Source organism: Orussus abietinus, unplaced genomic scaffold, assembly GCF_000612105.2.
Source record: "Orussus abietinus isolate OABI.00-Male unplaced genomic scaffold, Oabi_2.0 scaffold29, whole genome shotgun sequence".
NCBI classification, from domain to species: Eukaryota; Metazoa; Arthropoda; class Insecta; order Hymenoptera; family Orussidae; genus Orussus; species Orussus abietinus.
Window position 1 is genome coordinate 894,912 of NW_019395567.1, and position 21,062 is coordinate 915,973.

The 21,062-nt window shown below is 44.2% G+C and overlaps 3 protein-coding genes across 20 annotated transcripts in view; 1 reads left to right on the forward strand and 2 right to left on the reverse strand.

Moving 5' to 3' along the window:
* LOC105700201 (homeodomain-interacting protein kinase 2) overlaps positions 1-10,513 on the forward strand; it is a 37,467-nt gene extending 26,954 nt beyond the window's left edge. For 6 of the 8 annotated variants that reach the window (XM_012425858.2, XM_023433784.1, XM_012425879.2 and 3 more), the window contains one exon: positions 705-10,513. In XM_012425858.2, the coding sequence (XP_012281281.1) occupies positions 705-903 (199 nt within the window). In that variant the 3' untranslated portion in view covers positions 904-10,513. The remainder of the gene's footprint in view (positions 1-704) is intronic. The other 2 variants (XM_023433783.1, XM_023433785.1) reach the window with 1 other exon arrangement.
* Positions 10,514-11,281: 768 nt separating this feature from the next.
* On the reverse strand, positions 11,282-17,679 carry LOC105700226 (protein YIPF1). 10 transcript variants are annotated; one of them, XR_001104118.2, is made up of 6 exons: positions 17,351-17,679; positions 16,886-17,271; positions 16,630-16,813; positions 14,390-16,571; positions 12,513-12,571; positions 11,282-12,154 (listed from the first exon to the last, which is right to left on the reverse strand). XR_001104118.2 is itself a non-coding variant. In XM_012425898.2 (4 exons), the coding sequence occupies exons 1-4, from the start codon at positions 17,547-17,549 to the stop codon at positions 16,366-16,368; spliced, it is 975 nt and encodes a 324-aa protein (XP_012281321.1). In that variant the 5' UTR covers positions 17,550-17,679; the 3' UTR covers positions 11,282-16,365. The 10 variants fall into 10 exon arrangements, 1 of the variants encoding a protein (XP_012281321.1); XR_001104115.2 differs by adding an exon at positions 13,324-13,428 and having other exon boundaries at positions 11,282-12,571; positions 14,084-16,571; XR_001104116.2 differs by having other exon boundaries at positions 13,324-16,571.
* Positions 17,680-18,563: 884 nt separating this feature from the next.
* Positions 18,564-20,773, reverse strand: LOC105698889 (organic cation transporter protein). 2 transcript variants are annotated; one of them, XM_012423514.2, is made up of 7 exons: positions 20,574-20,773; positions 20,250-20,486; positions 19,884-20,142; positions 19,629-19,797; positions 19,263-19,567; positions 18,893-19,176; positions 18,564-18,821 (listed from the first exon to the last, which is right to left on the reverse strand). In XM_012423514.2, the coding sequence occupies exons 1-7, from the start codon at positions 20,727-20,729 to the stop codon at positions 18,564-18,566; spliced, it is 1,668 nt and encodes a 555-aa protein (XP_012278937.1). In that variant the 5' UTR covers positions 20,730-20,773. The 2 variants fall into 2 exon arrangements, with proteins under 2 accessions (XP_012278937.1, XP_023289557.1); XM_023433789.1 differs by lacking the exon at positions 20,574-20,773 and having other exon boundaries at positions 20,246-20,460.
* Between the last annotated feature and the right edge of the window lie 289 nt (positions 20,774-21,062).

The window sequence follows — 21,062 nt, forward strand, 5'->3', positions numbered from 1 at the left end:
TGTCCGTTGATGCATGAATCAATTACCGGGAGTAAATTAGTGATTTTAGTCCAGATGTATCGCTAGACAAATCGTGTTACCGCATTCATTTTATTCCGTCGGTACCAGTAGTATTTCGTTTGCAATTGGATTTGTGCCGTTTAGTTCAAGTCGACGCCGTTTGAACGGGCGCCACTTGACGAATCTCTCGGCGACTACTCGAAATCCGGGATTTATCGAGTCCAAACCCTGTAAATCCGAAATTAAGCGTCGATGGAGATGCTCAGGATCCAATCCGCATAATTATTAATGCAACAAGACATGCGATTTACAGAATAAGGGGGGAGGGGAATTTCTTTTTTCTTCGCTAAGTTTACCGCTTTTTTCTAATTCTCTGGTGAAGAAACTATACAACGGATCAATGTGAAATTTGGCCATGTAGATTTATTGATATGTTACATGTGCACAAAAAATCTACATGTTAAATTTCACATTAATCCGTTGTATAGTTTTTCCATAGAGAATTAGAAGAAAGGAATAAATCTAGCGAAGAAAAAAGAAAATCCCCCCTAAATCCCGGAACGAGGAGTACGATGGAGATGAGGTCGATGTGAATCATTTTTTGGCGCCCTTCCTCGCGACCGAAGAAAGAAACGATTCTTTCCTTCTCTTGTTTTTAGAGCTTTGAGGAGACATTCTAACGTGCATTATCCCGTTTTTTACAGCTCGTCTCCATTAACGTTGTATGATTCTAGTCGTGCGTTGCCACCCCCGGCACACCACAGCTCGGCCAGGCCTTTATTGGCGAGCCACGCGGCGCATCCTCTGCCCGCACATATGCAGCCAACCGCGGTCTACGGATTGGCGCCACTGTCGCCGGCCAAACACCAGTACCAACCCTCCGGTCTGTGGTTCACGGAATGAGCGCACCCTGGCGAAGTCCCGAGAAAGAAAGAGAAAAGGCCGAGGAGGGGAACGCTGGTCGCGCGAGGTGGAGGCGAGGCTCTGGGGCGAAGTCGAAGGGATGAACTCGCGATCGCGGAAGACTCGTTCAGGCATCTCTTTCAGCCTCTCTTTTATCCGTAAAATCCTTATTAGAGCAGTCGTACATGACGCGTTTGATTAATTAAATATGGCCTAGGTCTCCATGGACGATGCTTATCACCGAGACGTCGAAATTGCTTCCAGACCCAGGCATCGATTAAACGGCTGGTGACCCTGACAAGAAGAAACTTTATCTAACCAGAGAAATATTTTCTTAATTCAAAGAATAATTACTTGACTCGAGGAAACTGGAATTAATTGGACGGAACTTATCTTCGAAATGGTGGACAATTTACTTGAGTTTGTTTCAGTCGGATTCTTTGAATTTGCAAAATAATTCTTTGGTTCGATGGATATTTCTTTTTTTTTTTTTTCTTCTTAGGGGGAAATACCGGCAAACTGATCCGCATGAGTTTCACTGGCACCTGGAGATTTAAATGCACGGATTGTATGTTTGTACGATTTTGCGGCACGTAACTATTTCGACGAGCGGGATTGTGAATGGGTTTTTGGGGTTTTTAGGGTTTTTTCGTTGGTCGGCTTTTCGATTCAGCCGTGCCGGATGTACGCGTTGTTTGATGTTTCTTGTCGGAGGTGAACCTCAATTTAATGTTTTCTCTTTATGCAAATTGTTCGCTACGATCGCCCCCGATCTTGCCGAATGGCGCATTTAATTCACTCGGTAGTGGCTCGATCGTGATTAAGGAAAAGTTAGTTGAACTCACATTTTCTCGCCGATGTCGCGCAATGCTGGTAACTAGTTTAATGGGATTTTAACGAGACGACAAACTTCGACAATCCGTCCTAAATTCGCGAGCGAATCTCCCTTAACAGCCCCCGAGTCGCCGTCGATCGTTCGTGATAATAATTTGTACGTCTTTTTGCAGTTGTACCTTTCATACGGCTTTTCTTCCTCCGCTTCGTACAATCACGCGAGGCCCTCTTGCTCGGCGTAATCATTAAGACGAGGCTGATAAAGAAACTTGAAAAGGGTCCCGAGGAAGATGGAGGAACACGAGGGTCGATGGTGGTCCAGGGGTGTTTTGCATAGTTGGGTAGGATTACGTAGGAAGTTACGTGTACCGATGAGACCCCGTAGACCTCTCGTTGTCCTCCACTTCCCTATGAGATAAGCAAAACTAACGAACTGATCGAAGGTCGATTGTCCCCGTGGGTGATCTTAGGGCCGACGCGGACCAGCCCGCGGGTCTCTGTCCTAGAGTTTTATAAAAACGTACCAATTCTTCGTAAAGACTAACGACTAACGATTAACGAAGTGCGCGTCCTTTTCTATTAACGACTCAACGCTTAGCCCTGCGTCAATCGGCCTTAAACTTCGTGAGTTTTGGGAGTTATTCGATGACTCGAGTCTGGAAGAACGCCTCAGGGTGCTCCTCCGGTACGATGTCGTCGGTATGTCGAATATTTGCGGTCCCCATTGAGAGAGAGACTTGTCTGCGAGAATAGAATCCTGACAGGGTTGACGTGGTGTCGATCGAAGCGGTCAGCGCCGCTCGTTCTTTAGGTTAACTAAGTTTTCGCATTTCTTCATGATATGTTGCTCGTATCATACACATTGTTTTAATGCTCATTAACGATTTTAGCCCCTCGATATGTGTATCTGGCCGCCGACTCGTCGGCGGTTTACAAATACCGAGTTTTTATGGGTTCGAGGCGCCCCCAGCGGAGGCGTCCTCGACTAATCGTCGTTCTTGTTCTTAGCGAGTCCACCGGGATGGCGACTCCGCCCCTAGGGGTTTTAATACTTTTCCTTCGGTTAGGGTTATCCAGGTTTATCCGACACGGGGCGCACACGCGAGTGGCTCTCGTCGCAATCTTGTACAAAGTGTAGCTACTGTTAACGGGTAGAGCTTAGAGGTTAGGTTTCTCCTTTTCTTCGTCATACCTGGCACATGGTCGCCGTACACATCGCAAAGTGACGTCTGCGTTGACGAGGGCTGCCTTTCGACAGCAGTCCCATTATTTATTATTAATTATTACTACTCGTCATGTTCTCGCCATTCAGCATCTCCGAGGCCTGTTTCACTCTTTCTGCGTGTATTGTATATAAGGAACGGAGTCGATTTCTCGTAATGTTCGTCTCGTAGGGCCCGAATTCTAATCCGTTATCCTGTGTGACGATTATCTGGGATCACTCGAGATGGCTTGCTTTATTTGCGCCGTGATAGTCTGCGTCGCGATTAACTATGCCAATTACACCGTCGAATTTCACGGTATTATCAAAAATTAGAATCAAATGGCACTGCACCATGTTACATATATTGCATCGTCCCGCAAATAGTTCTTCCTTTTCTTGCGAAAATGGAAGCCGAATTTCACCGTAATGCGGATTTTTTTTTTTCTTATTTGTCCAAATTCAACGAGAATATTCGCCGTGCCTCGTCAGATGTACCGAGTTGTCTCGCAAATCATTTTTATTTCAATCGATAAGAGAAATACCCCCATTATGGCGTAACCGAAGGAAAAAAGAGGTTTCAGACCTCCTTAAAATTCAGACAATATTTTTCGCGGGTAAGCCAGTGCTTTTGGTCATCTCATAGCCATCTCATAACTGGAAGTAATTGCAAACGCGTTCTCAGATCCATCGCACTTAATTCTTTTCCTTTGTTCCTCAGGAAGTCGAAATGCACCCCGATTGGGTTTTTTCTGTGCACAACTTAGTGGAGTGTGTTTTAAACCGCGTGAGTAGCGAAGCTCTTCGTGGCTTTCAGCCCGCAACTAAAGTGAGAGAAATATTCAGCGTGCGTTTAACAATTATCCTTTTGTAAATAGTTTCATCGGTATGACTCCTTGTGAACTAACTTTCCGGATGATTAGTCGTCTCTCTATTGTGTTGATTGTCAAGAGAGAATCTCGTTGTCGCCGCACCATCGGGCAGGAGCGTGGGAAACCATTTTGTACATATTTATTGCCGAGACCAGAATTTACAGGAATTTCGTTTTGAATCATGTTCTTCCTCAACGCACCACTCACGGTTGCCTCGAAGCTCTCGTTCGCATGATTAATTTGTACATAGCTCGATCACATTGCTCATTACTTTCTCCTTGTTTCTCCCGAAATCTGGAGCCGGCATGTCCGAGGTATTTCAATTAATACCGCGACACTCTTTGCTACAGTATGATTGCATCTTGGACGATGGTCGGCTGTAAACCGATCCGTGTGATTAACATGTCCAGGATTACCTTAGCTCTGGTAGAAAATCTGTATATACGCGATAAGTATAGGTATAACTCTAGGTCGTAGGTCACGGAGTCTTAGCTGCGTTGCGTAGGTCTTACGAGAGGACACCCACTAACGATAAACGAAGAGATGCCCCATTAATTAATTCGATCGACGGGCCAGGGCCTGATAATGAATACCTAAGATGGCCACACAATTAACGATATGCGCAGATTTCATTTATCTCGATGCTGTGGTAATAGATTTTTACTTAACAGGATTGGCAGGCCGTTACTTGTGTCGCCATTTTGTATTTTCAACACCCACGACGGAACCCGGCCGAGATTTCGAGGTTCATTCGTTCCTTCGAGATGCAAAGACTATGATTACTTCTTCTTTTCTCCTTATTAACGTAACTGAGCTCCTTTCCAAAGAGAATCGACGAGCGGTGGGATTCGCTCGAGGCTTTTGCTTGAAATCATCGCAGGCGTGCGTGTACATCCGCCTTGTCGTCGAGTATGAACTTTATCGCATTATGGTTATTGTTAATATCATTACTATTGTCGCACTTACGAACGAACACACCCTCGAGACGCGTATGTTATATATATATACATATACATATACATTCTACGGAAATATTTAACCAAGTCGATGTGCCTGTTTAACGATTAATCGTATTTGTATATTAGCGTAATCACCGAAACGAGGAACTCTGATAACGCCGGCAGGTCTGGGAGGGAACGAGGCGTCGCTATCAAAACGTAAATGTCGAGAGGATTTCACGTATATAGGACGTATTATATACGTTGATTCGTACTAACGCCGACATAACGCGTACTCACTCGCATACGCATGCTTCCACGTACACGTTAGGTAACTCTTAATGGCGCCAACCTTTCGGTGGATCGTAAAAAAGTCATATCTTTATACTTCACCCTGTACGTACACACAGTTTTATTGTCTAGGATTCTTAGGTTTCGTTCGGCATAGTCATTCTCTTCGGTTCCCTTCGGGCCTTTCTGTACGTTGCACATTATGCATAACAGCAGGCGGACTCCTTAGTTAGGTTAGGTTACGTCGAGCCCGTTTTATTACCTTTTTTTTTTCTTTCTCTCGGCCGACGAGATATTTAGCTGGTTAGGATGGAAAATCCAAGGCCAACCGAGAATGGGGAGGGCAGAGTTATTCAAGGTCTTTGCGGATACCTCACGTAAGGAACAGTAACCGTAAACGCAACCGAGGATTTGCCACCTCGTGGGAATTATTTCCGTTGATTTATGTATTTGGCACGGAACTCTACAGAGTTTCTCGATAGGCTAGCGTACTGAATTGTCCGTAATTTGTTTTCTTACCGTTACCCTTACGATTGCGGACAGGAGTGTGTCTGTAAAGGTCGTAGGAGCGTAATGGTAAGGACTTGCCATTTGCAGACGTGGGACGCCATCTTGGATTTTCTGGCGACTTCGCCAGTTTTTAATTACTGTGCTTGCGGTTATTCCTACGAAATGTATCCGCGATGGCGATGACTTTGCACCGAGGGCGACGATCGGGTTTCTGGCGGGAAATGCGGGGATGAATTCACGTCTTGAATCTCAGAGCTGTTGAATTCGCGCCGTTGATGCCAGCGTCGGTGTCCGCCATCTTGCGCATCCTCGAAGATGACTCGTTAGCGTGTTCCACGTGGAAAGTGTGCTTCTTTTCCTTTCTTTCCCCGATGATGAAACCTTGAATCGATCGCTGGTATCGGCGTCGTTAATTCGGGGATATTAAACGGACGGGAAGGCAGACGATTTCTTCGGCCACGTCGCGGATGTGAGGCTATCGTATTTAGGAATTAATCGAGCGTTGGCCAACGCGAGCTTTTCGCCTTAGAGTTACTCGCAGTCATTGTTACATACAAACCACTTACGGTACGATTCTAACGACTACACACCATTAACGGAATCCATTTAACGATAATTTAAGGACTCTGTGGGTGACGAGTAACGTAACGTAATTGTATCGATGGTTCTAGTTGTGATATTTTACCGATGTAATGTCGATTAGTTAAGCGATGTAACACTTATCAAACTTTCGTCGGGGGCGTTTTTAGACCGTGGTGGAGAATATACCTTGTCTTAACGTTAGCTCATTAAGGGATGGTATACACAGATAATCGATGGCGCCCCGTTATCACATAGGTCGTGTTATCAGCGATTATCGAAGCCTCTGGTCGTGAACCGATCTAATTGTACATTAATTTCTAATCTGTAGACTTCAATTGAGGGCATACCAAATTCGAGGGATACTCTTAAGCAACCCTGTATATATATATTCTTCTAATGGTGTAGATAACGATTATGTCGAATTAAGCATTGTTCATTTCTTCTTCATTGTTGCGACTTCGTTTTCGAGCTCGCTGTTAATCTCTACCTTGTGGCTCGAGGGCGCCCCAAACGATACATAAGAAATTATTTTTAATCGGTTTCTAATTGTATATACATTTGTTTACTAAACGGGGATATTCGTTAGGTAATAGGTGTAGTGCCTAAAATGTCGACGGGATTGTGACTGAGAATGGCTTGCGAGAAATCGGTAACGTCGGGAATAATCGGATTTAAGGGTGTCGATGGAACGGCCAATCGGGAATTTTACACTCCTGCATTTGCATACAACTTGGAAAATGTGAAGATTAAAAGTCTACCATATTAAGCGAGAAAAAAGAAAGTAGAAGGTACCTACATCATTAATGTTCACTCCCAGGAAAATTAATTTTCAGGAATTAACGAATAAACTAGTGACGCGTTACGAACGATTCTGTTTATCCGTTGCTGGAATGCCAAAAATCTCCAGATGAGGCTCCTCTCCTGTTTCTTATTTAATTCCGAGTAACCTGAATATAAACAAAAATTGTAGTACATACTTTTAGCCTGGCACGTATTTATTTACTAATTTTTTTTTTTTAAGAAAGTAGACACTCGATTGGTCGTTAAAAAAATTTTGGACTCGCCTTAATCCGGGAGGGGTCGAAAGGGATTCGCGATGAAGTGCTTAGAATCGGCGGGATTAGTCGTGGTTACTGCGTAAACTAGGGCGAGGAAAAAAGAGGAAATAAATAAACAAGTATATATATAAAAATATATATATGTACGATTAATGGTAAATTATATTAGGAGCATAGGGTTTACGATATTCATCACGTTGTGGATAGCTGACACTACCGTATAAGTAAACGATAATAAGGAGATCTAGAGCGTAGGTAATCAGAGATCACATATTTTTGGAGTTAGGTAGATGGGTGATATATATTATACGTGCTCTGTGAATTTCTTAGACTTCGACTTAGCTAATTGAGGCCACTTTCCGCGATCGAGCCGCGAAAAATCCGCGTGGACGTTGACTTAACGTCGATTTAGAATGACAAGGGTCGACAAATTATCCATTAAAGTTACCCTCGATGAACATAATCATTTCTACAGATATTTCGATTAATTTGTCGTTCCACTTGTGACTAAGAAATTTCAGAATCCCATCGAGGTAACGCCGCAAAGGTGACGACTTACTTGGGAGGAATTCGATTCTCAACTTTGTTAAAAAATTAGGGGTAAAAAAAAGGAAAAAAAATCAGTTAATCGAATTTTAAAGAAGAATCCATCGTGGGGATTTTTCTCTTACATACAATCTATGATTACAATGCGCAAGTTCCGGTAATTACAAATAGTGACGAAAATTGCGGCTTAGAGATCGCTCGAGCGGGCTCGATCCGGAAACTGCAACGGCAAATGGGATAAACTCATAGGCTAGACGATTCGCTGTCTGACTGTTCTTCGATGTTCTTAATGTTCACTATTACGCCGTACCGCCGGGTAATATCGCGGGTAATATCGCGGGCCCCAACTATACCTATTATCGGATTGTGCGAGAGCGATAACGAGCAATTGCCGCGTCCAAGATGGCGGCGACGCGTACCCCGGATCGCACGTTAAATTCGTGAACAATTAATATTACACTGCAGAGTAGATAAGAAAATAACAGGGTGTAACATCAATTGTGCACTAATTTAATACAAGTACGCGGATGTTGCACAGAAGCGTACTAGGTAGAAAAAAGTGCGAATCCGGTCGACGCATTACCACCCCCGTGTGATATCGTTTCAGTCCCCGTAAGGGGGAAAAGTAACGCCTAAGTTTTCATCCTAGGTTCTAGGGACGTATCTTTAACATGTCTAAATATTCCTAGAGGAACCGAGGTCACGTCCGGCTGTGTGAAGAATTTAGAGGGATGTCCTCAAGGTGTTCTTGGACCCTTGATAAGAGACCGTTGTCGTTAACAGCGCGTCATTGTAAATTGTATGTTTGTGCCTCGGTGTTCATGCTCCCTCGCAAGGTGTTTTAGTCGTTTCTCGTGTTCATCGTCCACTGGGTAGAAGTTGGCGGTTAGGACGGGGTTCCTTCGATATTTTTTTTTTCTCCTTCGCTCGCTTGTCGGTTCTTCAAGTTGTTTCTCCAGGGATGATTAGTATTAGTCTTCGTCGCGTTGTGTCTTCACGATCTGAAATTAATCCCGTAAAAGTGTTAAATTTATTCAGGGTAACATCTGTGCTAGGACGTTGATTAGAGTAAAGGTGTATTTGGCGCGGGACTCTGCCGATCCCTGGCGCAGGAAAGATTTGTACATTTGTGAAGTTCCCTCTCGCACGTTTTCTGACTCGTTCGCTCGTGGTCGGAAGTTTCTTCTACACTTGAAGACCCTTTGTTTGGAATTTTAGACTCGCCCATATTCACGGTGTCGGTGTCGATGGCGAAGAAAAAACAGTCCTAAGTTTCGCACCTTGGATTCGGAGTCGGCCGACGGCGCTCCTTTCTAGATCTTTTCATAAACGATGCCCTCGACGTTGATACAAATCTGAGTAAATCACAAAGTTTAGGGATTACGAAAGAAAAAGGGGGGGTTACTAAACCACCGCGTTAACGTAAAGGAAGTGAACTTTCCGACTGGCGTTTTATACAGTAGGATTAACCGAACGTATATTACCATTTAAACTACGCTCTATGGATCTACTGAATTTGTACCATATTATAAATACATTATATATATACTTTCGTCTATTTATCTATTATTGTATCGCCGCTTACTCTGGTTATCACGATTGATTATCATTACTTTAATACGGATTGTGTGTACATTTAGTTGCTACGTTTTAGTTACTCGGCCGCCTAATGTCGCAAGTTGGACGCCGACGTCGTCTCACGATTTTCCTTAGAGTCCTTTCGAGCGATTTTCCCAAATTTTCCGGATTCTCTCCAGGAAACGGTGAGGCGACGTCGGTGCGCACAATTGAGAAACGTCCCTGTATAATTGCTGAGGCTGAGAGCGGGTTTAGTTGTATCTGGTAACGAGGATTTCCTTCCGGATCTTGAGGACTAATTAAATTATTCGCCATGCGATACTTAGCCATTGTTTCTTCGGCAGTCGACTCTCCCGCTTTATTTTCACGACCGGCGTCCCTCTCGGTGAAGAGTTCAGCGCGAAACTCCCGATTAGGATCGAATTACTCTGTATAATGTTCCTGTACTGCTGGTACTTACACCTCACTATTAATATCAAGACACGTCTTTAACTCTAAACGTGATGTATGAGTACGACTTCTATCAGACGATTCTAATGATAACACATTTGGTCGTCGTACAATTCAAATTTAAATTAGACATTGTCTATATACCACCAAAGGATCCTGTCTATAAAATCCACTTTGAAGTCAAGCCGAGCAGTGTAGGAATATTAAACATGTGTACCAGGTGCTTCGAGATGGCTGCGGAACTTGTGCACTATTCTGCATTAGCCATGACATGCTTGCGCTTCGACCGGCTAAAAAGAGCAAAAGTTAAGGTCGTCATTAAGTAGGCATGCAATAGATAATGCGTTTAGTCGTGCGACATGCCTGGAGGATTTTGGGCCATCTAATGCAACTAGAGGATGCATATTCGAAGACTTGTCATGTCTTGTCGTGTCTCAAATAGCAATAAACAAATCAAGATGGTGGCACCTGAGCTACCGAGAACACGTCACGGTTCCCTTGAAACATATCTAAAACGATCGCAAACTGCATAAACTTATACCCAAGAAAAAAAGAGAAATAGAAAATCCATTTTGCCCACTTTGCACACATTTTAGGGCATCCTCTTGTTGCGTTGTTATCTTGAAATTTCCCGGCAAACGTCCAGTGCCATCGGGTACGATCTTCGGCTGATAACACCGCCATTGATTATTTAGCGCGATCGTCCTGATACAGTCCGGCAATCCTTGGTGAATCCGCGACTGTAAAGAAGAAGAAGAAAAAATAGTTAACGCGATGTGTGAAGTTTCTAAACCACTAATGTTTAAGCTTTCACTGTCAGCCTGTTTCAAAGTATTACATTACGGCTGCGCGTGCGCGCCGGCGCGACGTCACGTGACGTCATGGTGCGCGCGCAAGTACGGAGGCCGCGGCACGAAATCCGATGCGTGTTAACCCCGTGCGCGAAATTATTCCTGAGGTCGATCAGAGTACAAAGCGTAGGTTTAGTTTGGCGGCAGGAACAATTTGCGCACGCCCGACATGCGAGAGAAACGATCGCCGACGTCGGCGGGGCGCGCCCGGGAAGTTTGACCGAGTGGATGCGGAATATCTCGCCGAGCTCGCCCCAGGGGGCGCCACCGATGCGCGCGCCGACCAATCAGCGTCGGCGAGCCTCGGCGGGAATTTCAAACGTCCGCAGGGCGCGCCTGGCGTCCGGCAAACTCTGCCCAAGCTCTCGAGGCTCGTCCTCTCGGGGTCCTCGCATCGATTGGCGACGCCACTTACTTAACGAAGTTTAAATTTTACTCACTGGATACCGGGAAAGAGTCTATTTGATATTCGTATTTTAATACATGGGCTGATTATATTTAGTGTATCGTAATCGGTCGGCCGGACGGTCGATCGCGTCTGCGGGTTTTCTCATCTCCACCCTCGAGGGGCGAGTTGTAGGTTAGGAAATGGCGCGATCGTCCGCCGCGCTGGCGCCACGGTTTTCTGTATATTATTGTAGTATAATCAAATACTAAAGACTAATGCTTAAGGTGAATCAACCAAGCTTCGGGAGGCGTGATATTTTCGAAGCCCGCGAGATATATATAAATATATTATATATATATACACATATATTATATACAATCGAAGAGGATGCAAAGGCGAAAAAAAGCGAAAAACGATACCGCAACGTAACAGGGACCTTATGTTAGACGATAATAAATAGAGGTGCGAGAGTTACGGCGGACCACACGTCGGCTCGAGTACTTCGAATGGTCAAACGAAGCGACGTGTCTTTTCTGTCACATTTTCCTGGTTTATACGCTCGTCGTATCGGATCTTTTCATGATTTCTATCCCGCACCTCGCGCGTCTCCGCGTCCTTTCCATATACCGCTGACTCGACGTCCATTCTTGACGCTCGCTTGCTTTTTATTTGCCCCCTGTGTTGCTCGCTTCTGGGAACGACTTAATTTACGTCATCTTTGTTCATCGCCGACCTTTTGTTCTCTCGTTGAAATGCACGAATGGGAACGGTGCGAAGAACTTCCGCTTACTTATCGAGAAATGCCTGTGCTCCGAACGGATTCTTAAGGCGACTCTTCATCGGGATTACCGACGAGTTGGTTCCTTGAGTTTCTATTGTTGGGTAACATTATTACACGTAATGATAAATTTATAAAATCTTATATGTACAATCTGATCTGCAAATCGCTACGATTTATCGTTACTTGTCTAGCCACCTTTCGTTTATCACGTTCACGTTGTTTTCCGACAATTGGTCTCGAGGAACTGCCTTCGTTGGTGAACTCATATTGCAAATAATTGTTTATAACCGCTCTTGATAATGGCGACGATCGGGAGACGAGTTAATGGATCTGTCCAAATTGATGCGACACGGCATCTTTTCCGTCCGTCCCTGAAATTCGTTAAGTCTCATCGTTACTCGGGAATAAAACGTTAGAGAGAAAGAGAAAAGAAAATAGGAACGACAATTCGTGGAGTTCGATTTTTAGCACTTGCCAATATAAACCAGGAAAACCGACTTAGTGAGCGTACACCTACCACAGATGTATTTCTCGGTGTGTCCACGTGCATATTACCGGTATACGTGTTTGTCTACATGTAGAGTGACTTTATACAATTAACGATTAACCCCGAGAACCGTAGATTTTCAAATGACTTGGAACGGAAAAATCAAAACTAATCTCACTAATCGCCTGGTCGAGGACGTTAACGATATTTCAAAATGGCGGCTTCGGTCAAATTGGTCTAACCTCGGATTCGTTGCTGTGCAGTTTTCAGTTGCATCGCGTTGCACCGCCTCGTCGGTCTCCTGGAAAGTAAAAGGAGATTTTTCATTTTTCCCTAAAAGTAACAAGGGCTCGGATTTTGGGCAAATCGTCACTTCAGAGAAAGCTTGTTATAGGTACGCGCTTACGTGCATGCATTTATGGCGGGCGTTTCTCCGACATTCCTGAAATATTAAATGAAGAAAGGTTAGGTGAAATCACGGTGACTTACGTCGTCGATATGAATTTGCGACTGAATAATTAACCTGTTACATTGTATATCGCCATAGCGTACGGATCGGTAGTTAAGTCCGTTCGAGCGTGCTCGAAGAACGAGTTCCATGCATAAATTAGTATAAGGAGACATAATGCCAATGATCGGTTCCATAAAAAGTGACCCCAGAATCGGGGCCCAGGATCTCAGACTTTCGCTGATCCAACGACGCGAGCGCTCCTTGCGGGAAACGAGGGAACTCCATGACCTCCATCCTACATGACCAAACATTCCCTACCGACGTAAATGACCTAAAATGCTTTTAATTTTACAATTAAGGTACGCAAAGCAATTATCCGCGCATGCTATGCAGAATGTGATGTTTTTTTAACGAGATTTAAAGGCTAGCGGACCAGCTAGGAGACGATGACGTTTAATTGAAAAATTTCATCGAGGGGGCGCTCTCGGCACGAACGGAAGAAATCTGAAGATCTTCGACCGCTAAAGTGGGAACGATTTGAATACATGGCGTTGAAACTCCTTATACTACTTCGTGGTCCCGTGGAACATTGTTGCACATACCTTAACGATCCGATTTCAAACTGATTAAATAAACCAGGGTAACGGAACGACACGTTCTAGCATCGGGGAACGAGACCGCGTGGATGTTCCTAGCGGCGCGACTTGCTGTAAATATTAATTAATAAATAGTCACGGTAATCACCGAGTCGATCCTAAGCCATAGGAGAAAGTGCTCTACGACGAGTCAGTCCTCAGAATTTTTCGGATGATTTGAGGCTACTTGAGATATATCGGTGCGACTCTAGGAGTCTCGAGCTGACTTCTTATCCACGAGAACGTCGGATGGCTACATACGTTAGGATAAATCTCTGCGGAAAAAATCCGAGCAAACCGATCTGTACAGATTGATCTATCTCGTAAAGGGTATAGGATAATAAAAGAGACTCGGTTTAACCCCTTAGCTTACAATGACGCCTCAGAGGCGTCGCAAGGTTATCGAACCGACCTTGGTGTCGCTTTTGGCCCGCACAGTTGGAAATTAGATCGTAAGGGAAGGGGTTAAGCGCAGGCTACAAATCGCTGTGATTTATCCTCGCTTGTAGCCATCTTTGTCGATCGTTGGAGTTTATTTAGGAAGGACCGTCGTCCACTGAAAAGTCAGATTTCGATCTCCTCGAGGAGCAGGGACCTCACTCGACAGTTTATCCCGGGTTTACCGATCTTCCTCCTGCCTATTACGAATCTTGACTGTATATTAACACGTCGGACCAAGTCGTTGCGGGCACTCGCCAAAATCTAAGTAAAGTATTTATAGAAGTACGTAGAATGTCGGTCTCCTTTGCGGGACGAGGGTGCATCGATTGGGGAGAGACTCCTCGAAATTTAGGAAATCGCCTGGAGAGGAACTCGAGTTGTCTGCGACGTCTGGAAACTCGACAGAGTTTCGCGCCATGTTACCAATGTGCGCGCGCATCTTAACGACGAATCCTGTGTCGGCTAAGATGTATGTATCGGATATGTTTATGAACATTAAAGATGAATTGCACTTTTAAAAACACACGAACCATTCGGAGTAACGGATTTTCGGAGATTTACTTGGTACTCGATGCTACTTTTAAGCGCTCACCTCGCGATCGATGCATCCTCGACTAACCGCCGCTTTCGAGCGAACGTTAAAATTAGACTTTCCACGATTAGCCAAAAAGGTAGACCCTTAGCGGTATCTTTCGGTGTAACGTCGATATTCCGACGATTGACAGGCGTTTAAAAGCTTGTCGACAGTGGCCGTTCCTCGTCAGGTGGTCGAGCTGTCTGGCAGAACTGAAACGATTTTTATGAGAATTAAAGGCACAATATTGCATCACCTCGAGGCTTTGATTATGTACGCATGGACGTCGCGGACGATCTTTGAAGCCAACATTGACAGACGCGCCACTAAAGCGGTTTCAATCGAATTTTAATCGCGACTAACCTTGGCTTCAAGAGCCACAACGAGCGGGGAACAAAATGGCGGCGCATCCCGTTACGCGACGTCCTTTGAGTTGATGGAAAAACAAACGTCATTTCCTACATTAGCAAGCGATATCTCGGTCTAAATAATATGCTTATCAATCACTTACACCTATTTCTAGGCAAGATATGTCCCGGGGAAAACGGAAAGACTGGAAAACACGAGGTAGATGTGACGATTCGAGCTCGCGGTGGGCGACGGGTGCGCCGCCATCTTGTTTTCTTCGACGGTAAGTAGGAGTAAGAGGAATCATTTCTTTTATCAAGTCTCGTTTGTTCGAACGCAATTCCCTCGACCGACGCTTTCTTCTCACCGTGATCTAAAGGATTAACAAAATCTAAAGTGTTTAAGTAAGTTCAGCTGGTAAAAAGTCACTTTGGAGTTTCTTCTTGGCCGAGACGCGGCCCTGGGACCGCAAGAAGACGTTACCCTTGGTTGACCCTTAAAGCCGAAGAAAGCCAATCTCCATTCGACGAGTGTACAATACGCAGACAAAATACCTGTTGAATTCGCACCTCGGCTTAATTTTTAAGAGCTGTGCGAGCGACTGCGGTAGGCTCGGCTCTTTTTAGATCTAAGGGCTTTTGCACGTAGAATTTTCGTACTTTATACGGGGAGGATGAATCCATTGTACCGAGGAATCTCGCGACGCGAACCATCTTTTCCTTCCTTTCTTCCCTTAATTTCCTTCCTAACATCTTTCTAGATAATTACGTTTCGTTCAATTTTTCATCTTTCATTTAAAGATTCCGGTATAAGAGGTCCGAGGATCGCGGCTCAGATTTTGTACATAACAAAAGTTTCTTTATCTTGTGCATTTTGCCATGAAACGTTCAGTAGAAGGAAATCCGCGTTGCGAGGTTCCTCCAGAAGGGAGAGATAACGCTATTTAACACCGCATACTGATTACGATGTCTATTGATATTAACAAATCATTGTTACGATATTACGTACATTGATGATAACGTAACGATACTTGCTATCACAAAGTGAATGTTGCCTTTCGTCACATTGGTTAAAGGAGGTGAACGAGAATCTAATTAGATTGTGTACGATTGATTATTTAGGTAATCCGTTACATTTAAAGTAATTACGTGGAGAATGGTAAAGACTCGTATTGTGAATGTGTGTTATGTTGGTGTAACACGTTCCTATTTTATAATAGGGCAGAATAAATCAACCGGCACTCGACCCCTCTTCGCGTCTTTACTTAAATCGACTTCTTCTCTGACCATGAATTATATACCTGGTTAAGAGTGACTTACGGTTAGCAAAAAAGTTTTCGCTTAATGTCTTTCATATCACTGAAAATTCATATTGAACGCCATTCTAATTAATGATAATAATCCCTTGTTTTCTGGCCCGTTTATTTAGAGATTTAATCATTTACAGAAAGTAATAATTTACAGTTACATTACGATACAAAGTACTGTCTGTCTACGTCGAAGAACAGACAAAGATTGAGACAGGAAGCAGAAGTTCCTCTGATGACGAGATAAGTCACATCTTGTAGTGACAAGAAGCAGTTATCGGGTTACTCCAGATATGGAACGAGTTATGAATATTGCATCGTGCATAGGGAACGGTCACAGTCAGTGTGGATTATGCGTCGCATTCACAACACTGGCGTCGGATATTGCTTTAGCGACTACACTAGCCACTGTCACGGAAGGTACAACAACACCCTGCGGTGTAACCGATTTCTTCGAAGGGAAATGGAAAAAGTACAGCATGAATCCAGCCGCCAGTAGTACGTGCAATCCCAAAATGACAGTAAAGTAAATAGGCTTATGTTTTCCTGTAAAATAATTTTGTTAATTCACAGATAATCTTTCCACTTTATCCCAACTCTTTACCTTTTATAAATGGAAGCAGCGACTGCAACAAAACACCCCCGGATAAAAGCGCCGCTACCCCGACTAATGCCCACTGTAGCCACGTGATCTGTATGGTCCAAAAAAATGCAACTGGAATGTAAATCGCCAAAGAGTATCCGTATAAACATAGTAACTCCAAAAGGCCAGGGGTTAGTGGAACTTGCTAAAAAAAACAATGAAAGAGTTAAATCTCACTCGACTGCATCGGACAAAAATGTAACGCCAATTAAATTACCTCTATTAACTCGGTTTCATTATGGGATTCGCTGCTGGTCCACTTTAACGCTCCCCAGAGCGCAATAGGTAGAAGCCAGGCATACAAGAATATCAACGTCGCCGCATAAGAAACAATGTGAAAGTCATACCTCCAATGGTACGTCCCAGAGGCAGCGGTATACAAGTAATTGGCCATATTTTCGCTTATCCCTAACGCAAATACCAGAGTTACGCATATCCAAAATGGACCATACAAATCTGGCCTAGGACGAATGTGCGTCTCCAAGTAATTCCCTGAAATGTGAGGAGCCATCGACCTTTTAATACGTTCCACTACGTCATTGGTATCGACATCGAAGAATTTTTTATAATACTCGATGGTCCAGAAACTAGGTTGCGAGGAAGCTGAAACGAATAGATTCCCTATTGATTAATGTCTGCGAAGTGATCGTAATTAAAGTTTTGGCATTAACTATCATGTAACCTTGGCTCTTATCAGGCGTGTCCTGAAGATCCTCGATGGCACCAATCCCAGAAGGATCATTGTTCAGGTTACCGAAACCTTGATGACCAGAGGGATTTATCTCGAGTTGAGCTTGATTTGTACCCAAATGGACATCTGCAGTCAGTTCGTCAAACGATATAAACTGCGAATCGCCGGCATTCTTCGCGCTTCCATCCATCGCTAAAGTTTCTTGTTTTGACAACTGCCAACTGAGCACATTGCAATCTAGTACAATCTAGTAGATCATATTTGTATTCGAATGTTCTTCGAAATAATTAATGTCAAAAATTTCTCGTCTAAAGAGAAAGCTCTTTAAACAGAAGTTGCACGATAACGTTCTACAGCGCCTTTACGCGGGGCTTTCGAGAAACCTGTATACGTATGATAATGCATAAAAAATCTCTACTCGCTTCTATCGAAAAGAAGAATAACGAATCGTAATTCTGTTTTTATCACGTTCATTTGGCTAAATAAGCGTCAAATGACAGAGATGAGTTGGGAGATTGCTCACGGGCAGGATCGTGCGATCGCATCCTGTGCTGCCCTCTGGTTTCGTACGTTGGCTTTCACCGTTTTTTGCCCCCAAGGGCGGCGCAACGATTTTCTGATAGGAGCTCGCGCACTCGCAATGGCGGTACCATCTACCAGTCGCCGTTGGCGGCTCACGTACTCGCGATACCATGCGGCAGTGACGGTGGTGGCTTACCTACGCTTACCAACACTGCTCGCTTTTGATGGTAGTGTGTAAACCACTCCTGCGATTACGGCACAATTTTCAACCTTCAAATCCGATCTAGGAGAAATCTTGATTTGATAAGCGTAGACATCTTGATCCTAGATGCGATTGGTTGATTCCCTTAGAGCGGATGTACAAATCGAGAAGCAAATGGAATTTCATAGAAGAATAATTCTATAGACTTGATTGCTAGGAAATCCCTAACTATTTTGTCCTCTGTAAGTAAGATGGCGCCACTTAGGCCATCATAAGGGAAGTTATCGACATTCACAATCAATTTTTTGTTAATATGGTGTAAAACATTGTTATTTAAATAATAACTTGTAAGCGTAGCATAATGTCCTATGCATGGATTCTTTTATACGAAAAAAATCTGCAATAAACACCAGGGTAGGAAAATAATCTCTGGAGTGGTGGTTAATAAATAAAATAATAAATATATTTAATAAGCAAGCGTCAACATTTGCAACAATTACTAAAGGTAACGAATCCTCTTTCTTTTACTGTTTCTTCTTCTGCAGTGTCCGCCAAAGGCCTGCCACGTGTTTCTGGCAAAGTGAGACAGAAAAGACTCGCAACGAGGGCTAAACAACCACACAGGGTGCTCGGTGCCCACCAAGCAATTGCTCCGAGCAAGTCAGCAACATAAGGAGCTGCGACGCTTCCTACATGAGACATAGCTGAGCTGGTTCCTACGGCAGAATTTCTAGATACCTGTAAAATGTAATTTCTGACTTGATCAACAATTCCTGTACACCTAAATGGAATGAATCGTATCAATATACCGTTGGAAACAACTCCGTAGTATGTAGGATGACGATATTATACACGGAAGACATGGCGAACCTCCCTGCAAGGCCCACGATGAGAATTGTAGTGGTGTCTGCCTTAGAGATAGTCATAATACTTAACAACGATATTCCAGATATGGTAAACAGTACAGCTCCAGCTTGACGGCGTCCCAGAATAGCCAGGATAGGAATGGGCACCAAGTACGATGGTATTTCTGTCAACCCCGTAAGGAGAACATAAATGTAACGATCCGCTGAGAAGTTGTCCACGTTCAAGGCTGCAAAAGGGATTCATAATTATTCCCGAAATTCTCCGAAGTAACTGGAGTCAGGAAAGTGGAGGAGAAGACCTTAAAGATATTACCCAGAGCATAGTACGAAAGCGAAGCCACGATCCACAGAAAGTAAGTTATAGCAATTCTCTTGCGTAGCTCGAAGTGAGAGTACAAGATCCGTAAACTCTTGATGTTCTTTTGCAGAAAGTTTGTTTTCTCATCGGCATCCTTCTCAGCGTCGTCGTCATGATTCCCCAAGCCCATCTTGTGTGTCGAGGAGAGAGACATATTTGCAGCATCCTCACAGATCGGACCGTAGTACCTTTCAAGAATTCTCTTCGCTTCCTTGCGTCGACCTTGAGATATGAGCCACCTAGGAGATTCCGGCATGTACCTAAAAGGTAAAAATAATTCCATAACTACCATCGCTACCTTACTAATTCGTCAACCATTACCATATATGTGGAAGTAGAAGTAATGCTGGAAGTCCGATGGAGATCTGGAGATACCTCCAATTGTTTGTCATGTACGCAGCGCCAGACAACACCATCATCCCCATCGGATAAGTTATAGAATAGGCGATTCCCATCCATTGCCTGGACCTGGTGCCAGCGATTTCGGTAACTGAAAACCAACCAGAAGTTCACAATCGTTCCAAACCATTTTGAGACTCATCGAAGCCTTAGGGATTCCCAGGGATTCCCACTTACGAATCGTGTAAGAGGAGTTTTGCATCACAATGTTGGAAACCCCGGTCACAAACCGGGTCACCACGTAAATCCAATACCAGGGAACTACCGCAGTAGCTGGAGCCGACACAATGAGCAACAAAATGCCGATAACGAAGCATGGCTTTCTGCCATATTTGTCAGACAACACTCCGAAGATGCTGGCTCCAACGAGTTTCCCCAAAGACTGCGCCATCTGAGTATTCGTGCGGTACGTCGCTTTGTCGCAGACCAGGTCCCACTGAAAATCAGAATTTGCTAAATCTTCTACTAAGGTGACCAAAATTTCTTACTTAAACATATTCTACATACAGTGCACGAGACATAATGATAATATTTAGTACCCACGGTCTGAACGATCGACTCCTTAAAGTCCCCAGGATACGAGTATACGTCGCAGCTGGAACTCTTCGGCCTGTCATGAGTCTCAACGAACTTCAAGGTCTCCTCAAACCCTACTTTGCCGAAGAAGGAGTAGTTATAGTCATACTTCGAGCAAGAGTCCAACGAGGAGACGTTCCTGATCCGTTCCTCCGTCCAGTTGGCCGCCTTGAGCTCGGGCACGCTGCACCAATGGGTGGGTACCTAGAATATGGAAAGTTTTGGATGTTTCTCATGAAATTTACATATTTAAGGAATATGGATATGGAGAGAAGAAGAGACTCGGCGTACCTCAGCCAGGAAGACGTAGGAAATCGCGTGGAATCCATTGTTGAGCACGCTGGTGACCGTGAGGAAGAAGACCAACCAGAGAAATCCGGAACCTTCGCCGAGTTTGGCCAGTGCCCTGAGCAGAGGATCCATTCTCTCATCCGTGGGAGTGTCCATGGTCGGGGAAGATCTTCTATCTAAATGAACACCTGCCTCGGGTTTAGTTATGCCTCCTGGTCTTAATTACAAGGACGTCCAATTTTTGCACTAAGGCGATAAGGAGTCTTTGCTCGCGGTCATTAGAATTTCCAGTGGTTATTCAACTTCCATAGTCCTGATGTCTCGCTATCGATTAGTGCTTATCATTCCGCTGTAAATGGGTCTATCTTGGGAGTACTCGCAATCTAGACCCCTGCAAAAGGCGTCTACGTTTCGTGTGATTTGTTATTCCGGGAGATGTTTGCCGGCGACGATCGACGACGGAGGGCGACCGGTAATCCCTTGTAGATA